This window comes from Dermacentor variabilis, chromosome 1 (genome assembly GCF_050947875.1).
Source record: "Dermacentor variabilis isolate Ectoservices chromosome 1, ASM5094787v1, whole genome shotgun sequence".
Taxonomy (NCBI): Eukaryota; Metazoa; Arthropoda; class Arachnida; order Ixodida; family Ixodidae; genus Dermacentor; species Dermacentor variabilis.
The window spans coordinates 20,920,266-20,928,763 of NC_134568.1; the positions used below are offsets into that span (position 1 = coordinate 20,920,266).

The 8,498-nt window shown below is 51.8% G+C and overlaps 1 protein-coding gene across 1 annotated transcript in view; it reads left to right on the plus strand.

Moving 5' to 3' along the window:
- LOC142560224 (uncharacterized) overlaps positions 1 to 5,530 on the plus strand; it is a 54,407-nt gene extending 48,877 nt beyond the window's left edge. Inside the window, exon 2 of the mRNA XM_075672570.1 lies at positions 4,417 to 5,530. Coding sequence (XP_075528685.1) covers positions 4,417 to 5,165 — 749 coding nt within the window. The 3' untranslated portion in view covers positions 5,166 to 5,530. The remainder of the gene's footprint in view (positions 1 to 4,416) is intronic.
- Positions 5,531 to 8,498: the final 2,968 nt, after the last annotated feature.

Genomic DNA, 8,498 nt, shown 5'->3' on the forward strand with positions numbered 1-8,498 from the left:
GTGTAATTGGTCTCGGCTTTAGTAAGCATACGGCTGGCATATGCCACAACATATTCAGGAAACCCTTCTTTGCGCTGTGCTAAGACAGCGCCGAGGCCAACACCGCTGGCATCTGTGTGTACCTCAATAGGTGCCGTTGGATCGTAGTGGCGCAAAATGGGAGGAGAAGTCAGCAAACGACGGAGCTTAGTGAACGCCTCGTCGCACTCGGCCGACCACGAATGGAGAGGTCCGTTGCTGCCAAGGAGCTTCGTCAGGGGTGATATGACGGCGGCGAAATTGCGAATGAAGCGCCTGAAGTAGGAACACAAACCTACAAAACTGCGCAGTTCTTTGACGGACGTCGGTTTAGGAAATTCAGCTACGGCACGAAGTTTGGCTGGATCGGGGAGGATTCCATCCTTCGAGACGACATAACCTAGTATCATGAGCTGCCGCGCTGCAAATCGGCACTTCTTTAGGTTCAGTTGAAGGCCAGCGTTCGCTAAGCAAGTCAAAACATGCCGTAGGCGTTGAAGGTGCGTGGTGAAGTCAGAGGCAAAAACAACAACGTCGTCGAGATAACATAAGCACGTGTGCCACTTCAAACCGCGGAGGACTGTGTCCATCATGCGTTCAAAAGTTGCTGGCGCATTACAAAGTCCAAACGGCATGACGTTAAATTCGTATAAGCCGTCGGGTGTGACAAAGGCTGTCTTCGGCCTATCGACGTCAGCCATGGGTACTTGCCAATAGCCGGAGCGTAAATCTAGAGATGAAAAGAATTCTGCTCCTTGTAGGCTATCGATGGCGTCATCAATTCGCGGCAGCGGGTATACATCTTTGCGAGTGATCTTGTTCAGGCGGCGATAGTCTACACAGAACCGTACCGAGCCGTCTTTTTTCGTAACAAGGACGACAGGGGATGCCCATGGACTGTTCGAGGGTCGGATCACTTCGCGGCGAAGCATATCGTCCACTTGCTCATTAATCACACGACGTTCCGTGGCCGAGACGCGATATGGTCGTTGCCGCAATGGCGGTTGGGAGCCAGTGTCAATATGGTGCGTGACAGCAGACGCCCGGCCCAAGGAAGGTTGCTCGACATCAAAAGAAGAACGAAATTCTTCTAAGATGCGCAGAAGCTGCGAACGCTGAGGTGGGGTGAGGCCATCGGCAATAGATGAATCGAACACACCTGTGGGCAAAGGGTCGGACGTCGCGAGAGAACCGAGCGTGTTGTAACAGGCGCAGGACGTGTCTTCGGGAACATCCGTAATTTGTACGGCGTCGATCACTTCCACGTGGCCAAGACATTCGCCTTGAAGCAGCATCACAGGGTATGAGAAGGGGTTATAGACAAAAATAGCTGTGGAGCCCTGTTTGACGTTCACAGTCGCAAAAGGCAGCAGCAGACGTTTTCGAGTGTAAAAGCGGCCTGATGGAGAAAGTAGTGCGATGGCGTCAGAGAGGCTGCTGCAATGCATTGATACAATCACTGACGAGTTGGGAGGAACGTTGGTGTCGTGTCTGACGAGTAGTTTGTTTGCAAAAGAAGCATTATCGGCAAGCGTCACATCTGAGATCGGCGACAGTTCTAGTTCGGCCCGTGCGCAATGAATGACGGCATCGTGGCGGGCGAGAAAGTCCCACCCCAGGATAACTTCGTGGGAGCACGAGGAAATCACAATAAATTCGACGGCGTATACAACGTCCTCGATGAGAACACGAGCGGTGCACGCCGCAATCGGGTGAATACGCTGTGCGCCTGCTGTGCGGATGGCGAATCCAGCAATGGGCGTCGTAACCTTTCGAAGGAAGCGACAAAGCTTTGCGTCCATAACTGATACAGCGGCTCCGGTATCCACGAGGGCATATGTGCGCACACCGTCAACTAACACGTCTATCACATTGGTCGGGCTACGTTGAGGACTTCCGCGTTTCGACGGCGTCGCAGCCCTTGCCTCATGGACTGCGACAATTAGTTTTCCTCATCCCGAGCTTCGGGACGAGGCCGCATCGGTGATGGGGAGCGTCGGCGTGGAGAAGTTGAGCGGCGGATGTTGGCGGACCGGCGGAATGGTGGTGACGCAGCCCGAGGTTCGTCGTCGTAATAAGGGCGCGGAGAACCCGCCATAGAACTTGGCCCATAAGGTGTAGCGCTAGGTGACTGCACGCGACTACAGTAGCGTGCGACGTGGCCTGCATAGCCGCACGCAAAACATATTGGTCGATTGTCCGCTGTACGCCACCGAGTCGTTGCGGCAGGTCCCATCCATGTGGAAGGACGCGTTGGACGTGGCGCCTGGTGAAGTGATTGCATAGCAGGCTGTTGTCGGGGCATAGCGAGGACTTCGGCGTACGTGAGAGGTCCCCGTTGAGGGAGTTGTTGAGGCTGGGTGACGACTTCCGCGTAGCTGAGTGGCACAGCCGTCGGGATCTGTTGGGGCCTGGCCATGACTTCGGCGTAGCTGTGAGGCGCAGCCGAAGGAACACGCTGGTGGTGCTCAGGCAAAACCTCGTGCAGTTCTTGCGCTATGACGTGGCGAAGCGGAGGCGCAAAACTTGGCGTAGGCGCGTGTACCGACTGCGGCTGTGCAAAATCCATCAACGAGAGTTGCCGGGCAACTTCCTCGCGGACGAACGCCTTCATTTCTGCGAGCAACGCTGTCTGAGTGGACATGGCAGCCAAACCAGCGAGGTGTTCGTCACGCGGTAGAGATCGACGGGTCAGTGACCGCTGCCTGCGGAGTTCTTCATAGCTCTGGCACAGTGTGACAATTTCAGCCACAGAGCGTGGACTTTTGGCCAGCAACATGTTAAAGGCGTCGTCTTCTATGCCCTTCAGTATGTTTCGGATTCGATCAGACTCCGCCATGGTCGAATCGACTTTCCTGCATAGATCCAGGACATCTTCGATATAACTGGTGAATGTTTCGCCTGGCTGTTGAGCTCGTTCTCGCAAACGTTGCTCGGCACGCAGCTTGCGAACAGCAGGGCGACCAAATACATCGGCGAGGGAAGTCTTAAATTCCGACCATGTCTGGAACTCTGCTTGATGGTTGTTATACCACAGGCTGGCCACTCCAGCGAAATAGAACAGAACATGGCTCAATTTGGCTGCTTCATCCCACTTGTTATGGTCGCCTACCCTGTCGTACGCCGTGAGCCATTCGTCCACGTCGGTGTCGTCCGCTCCAGTGTAGATAGGAGGGTCGCGATGACGAGGCACCCCGGGACACGCAGTGGGTGCAGGAGGAGGCGTTTGCTGGGAGGCGTCTTGGGGCATGGTAGATGGTAGGATACGGGACCGGAGTTCCAGGATGATCGTCTGAGGTTACCCCGCACACTCCACCAATTCTAAAGGTGTTTGTTTGGCAGAGCTCGGGAGCAGCGCAACGTCGACGGGCAGGGCAGTCACAGCTTCCAAGCACGAGAGCCGTTGCTGAGCAGGAGCGCTCGACCCACTAGCGTTTAGAGCCAGTAGCGCTGAACCCGCTAGCGTCTCTTCTACAATCTCTTCGCTACATCCGTGTAATATTTTGCAGACACAATAGTTACCGCGCTATCTAGGCACCACAGTTGCTCTTTTGCAAGGCTCAAACCTGGTGGGGAACCCTAGAGGCTTCACAGTGGCGGTACCGTCTTTCTTGTTCTTTGGTCTGGTTATATACTAGCGTGTAGAACTTTCGACTTATCGGTCATGCAGTTGCGGTTTTGTCAAGCTTCTGCGCATAATACAACGCTAGAACATCCATGCGTGCCTTGCTGATTAGAATCTTTTCTGTTTAACGTATAATTGTAAGATGGCGCCAGCCCTTTGAAGAGTACACTGATATGGTAGTAACGCCTCTTGAGAATTACCCACAGTGCCCGGTAGCACAACAGCCTTTATCACCAGATAGTCAGTATCGCCTTAAAGTGTCGAAACCTTCCTTTGTGGTTAAATGTAACATCAACCTTGCATTCGGTGATGGTGGGCGGTCACTCGATGTGGAAAAACACTGCGAAAAATTTAACACTGCGTGTCGCTGGCCTCACCATTACTATACAATATATATGTTGCGGCATTGCTTGATAACGGAAGGCGAGAAGGTGACACAGGTTTCTACAGACTTGTACTCACGTGTGGATGACATTTCACTCTGGAGTACAAAGGAAGAGACCAGTATAAAGAGCGCTGCCAGCCACATTGCTCAGCCAGTCGTAACGTTTGCTAGCAGGAGGGGCAGAAGAACAGCACAATGGCCAGCAACCACTACATGAACGAGGATACCCGCGCGGAATCTGGTAAGCACGACCACCACTCCTGTTTTCGTTGAGTTAACGTACGAACACTGCGGAATCGGTACTGCGGCGAAAAAGAGGACAATGATGCAGTACCAGAAGAAAAGAGCTGCCGCTTTCCCTCATCTTTGCCTTCTTCTCAATACCCAGAGACTTATGGCGCTCGCCACATCCCGGCGTCTGACTCCGAGCCTTCACAATCAAGTGCAATCCCACCCCAGCTTGCATACGTGGACTCGAGCCTGGAGGGTGAAGACCACGAGGACGCTCGACTGCCGTTGCTGTCAAGTCCTGAAGCCATAAGTGACTCTGAGGATCACCCCGGGCGGAACTGCGTCTCTTCCGATAAGCCCACTAGTTACATTAACGTGGCTGCGAGCAGTGGACCCATGTGCCGGATCTGCCATGAAGGTGACCAAGAGGATCCACTGGTGTCCCCCTGCAACTGCTCTGGCACCATGGGCTTCGTGCATGTGTCCTGCCTGGAGCACTGGCTGAATGAGCGGAACGTCGACATCTGCGAGCTCTGCGGTCAGCGTTTCCCGATGGCAGCCCAACCCGGAAGCATGCGCCGGTTCTTCCACTATGTTTCGCGGAACGAGGTACGGCTGCGACGAGCGTTGTTGAGCGACCTGTTCTACGTCGCCATGGTGACATCAGCAGCAGTATTCTCCTTGGTCATGCAGGCAACGGCGTTGAAAGCGCTTGAGCGCAAGTGTTTCGTCTGGAAACTCATCGTGCTTTTCGTAACCGGCGCCTTCCACAGTTGTTGCGTGACTCGTGTGTCCAACAGGCTGCGCAGGCGGTACCATTTGTTCATGACGTGGCAGTTGGAGAACCCGGTGCGCCGGATCGTGGCGGTGACTTCGGTAAGCGAAGTGCCTGATGGCCGAACATAACGCAACGACGAACGGGCAGCCGGAGAGCCATCGACGCCCTGTGGGCGTTGTCCCCGCTAGCATCGACAGGACAGAGCAAATGGCTGCAAGAGAGCGCGAAGATAGAGGCGGCTAATGAATGCCGTTGGAACCGCCGCCATAACAGCTTTGCCAAAAGAACGGCCATCTAGGCCTGCAGAAAACCAACTACGTGTTAGAGGCTCTCGCAGACTGTGGAGTGGTAGTGTTGAATGCATGGAGGTGTTGCGTGATCATTTTAATGCATGAGTTTGTTGGAGACGAGCAATTCATTTTGCAATTTTTTTCTTCAAATGTGCTTGAAAATCATTAGCAGCGAATGCCAATTTCGTTTTAGGGTTTTTAAAACTTCATTGTCAAAACAAAATCCTCACTTTTATCTATAATAAAAGGTGTAATATCCGCAAATTGTTACATTTATTTGGAGTTTTTTCGAGAGTTCTTACTAGTGTTTTTCATTTTTAGGTGCAGTGAACCGAAGAAACAGCATTGGCTGGCAGACATGTTTTCTACGCGCCCTTCTGGCCGCTATTATGTTACCTGCAGCGAGAGATGCGCACCAACTCGTGGCTACGCAGGCGCTCCAGATCATCAGAGAACAAATCCTATTCGAGTGCTCGGCAAGGAATACATTCGCTTTTGCGCTCGTAAATTCGGCGTCTTAAAACACTATAGGCCATCGAAAAAGCAAGAAAGCGCGCATATGGCCGCTGCAGGGCCCCATCAGCTCGACGTGCGTGGGCGTGTCATGCTGCAGCGATTCGCTCGTGGCGTCGCATTGGGAATGGATGTCAGTTTTGTAGGAGAGTCTGCCCAATTTCTTTTAATTGAAACGAGTCCTTCGAGGTCGCCTGCGAAAAATAACGCGATTCGGTCTGTTCAGGTGGATTGCATATGACGAGGCAGGCATTACCTACAACTTCCATGGCAAATTTGATTTACCATGTAGCTCATAAGAAAAATGCACCAACAGAATTTTTCAATTTTTGTCTTATTCATTTTCTTGTGAAATTAAAGCTGATATGCAACGAGCCCATGTCTATATAGTACAATTCATGAGTGTAGACTCACTTTCGAGTTATCCGTCGCCAAAGTATGCTAAACTATACATATGGTCGTTGCAGACATTACCGTTTCCAACCTTTCGAGATAGGCTCTTATAAAACTTAACAGCAGCGTCAATATATTTCTTAGCACATTTTGGTGAAGCTTATGTCGTAATTGCTCTGAATCTTATTTCCGTTGGGCATGGATGACTGCACAATTTCAACATGTGACCGCAAGGGAAGAATGAAAAAGCTATTTGCAGAATATTTTCAGTTATGGTTGCTGGCACGTTGATGTTCGCGGTGGAAGTTACGTCAGCGGTCTATGGGAACGAACCTCAATGGTGTGAATGGCGGTTTGAAGGCAATTAAGAATTCTCGCGAACTAAAGTAAATACAATAGCTGTATATTGCAAGCTCGCCGAAATTGAAGCTAGGTATATTTCCCGCCATAACACGATGGAGCACAGCGGAGCCGTGAACTGCCTAAGGATAAAGGCTGTGTATTGACCGCTCTTGTCCAGATTTCTGCGCAGTTTCTTTTTTTATCGTTTTAGCCACGAGCATGGTAAATCTATACGTAATGAATCTACTTGCACGTAACGCTTTGGCCGGTTAGGTGGCAGCATATATTAGCATTCCATGGAACAAACGCAAACATCGTTGTGCGATCGCTTCTGGAGTCGCTACAACATACCTTCGCTATGCAGCTAGAGAGTTCCTCGCCCACGGTTACATGGGATAGCCCTCCGCAACGATCGAGTATTTTCTGCTGAATTCTTTTTGAGGTCTCGTTGTTTATTAGAACAGTGCGGCGAACCACAGAGTGGCATGACCTTCCCTGCTCAAGCTTTTCTTCACAGGCCACTCTTCAGAAGCGGCTTACGCGGCACAGCTCCACCCACGTGATCTGATCCCCCGTCACGCCGGCAGTAGCGTTAGTGTTTCCAGTGGTGGCGCTCGCGTGAATTGGGCGTTTGTACGAAGACGTTCACTGATATTAAGGTATGGCTGTTTTGAAATAAAAGGACGGTTCATTCGTAGACGTGCTGTTTAGCGGCGGCGATCATGAGGTGATGGCTAAACCGGGGTAATTAGTCGCTAAATAATGAAAATCTAACAGTAAACCTTTAACTTAATCTCAGTGGATTCAGCGTTATTGGGATATTGAAGCGAGCTTTCCGCGAAAGCTATACATCATCGTTTGGATCTGGAATAATGCGATTACCCAACAAATTTCTGTTGCCTGAGCGCGCGAAGCCGAAGCTGGTTGGTTGCAGCACGCGCGTTGCGGCGCCCCTCGAGGCGAGTCGACTTCACCCAGCGGGGGGCAGCCAGCGTCCTGTGGCTCCGCTATATTCGACGTTGCCGCAGCGTAGTGTGAATTGAGAACGGCCACTTTCAAACGTTGCTAAATGTCTTCTTGTACAAAAACACCCGGTATACTGACTCGAATGCGGAGTCGCCAGTGGTCGGCGGACCTTGTGAAGTCTTCATCGTACCCGCCGTGGTCGCTCAGTGGCTATGGTGTTGGGCTGCTGACCAGGAGGTCGCGGGATCGAATCCCGGCCGCGGCGGCGGCATTTTGATGGGGGCAAAATGCGAAAACACGTGTGTATTTAGGTGCAGTTAAAGGTCCTCCACTACGGCGTGCCTCATAATGAGATAATGGGCTTGGCACGGAAAACTCCATAATTTTAAGTCTTTATCGGACGCGGGGACGCGCTCTCATTCACAACGTTCGCGTGAAACGAAGCAATGCCGCGCACAGATGTTTGTTTTGTACTTCCAGACGAAAGTACGAAATCTTCTCAGCGTACTATTGACCTCGGATGTGAGCTACCAATCGCGACCGCTTTACTACGGGCTTTCGCGTTGTACGGCTTATACTGACCGCGATAATCGATGCAGGGTCTCCTGATCCGGGTGGGGCCTACGTGGCGCTCACTAACTCGCGCATACCCGCCAATGTGTCCCAAGTCGTCGTGTGTGACAAGCGATACGGGCATGCGGCAGGGGGGGGGGGCGGCAAATGGTATCAGGTTTTCCTGTATGACTCGTCGCACTCCTACGCCCCATTAGTAAAAAGAGGGGGGGGGGGAAATGGAAAGAAAAGAAAAATGAATGCCAAGAAAATTGCTGGAAAACGATTTAACTTCCACTTGAAATCGATCAAACACAAAACCTTGCTGAGCAAGTTGGGGGTGAGATAGGGAGGCAGTCACTGCGTACCGTCCTCGAACACGTCACCACTCAGAGATGGGCGTAG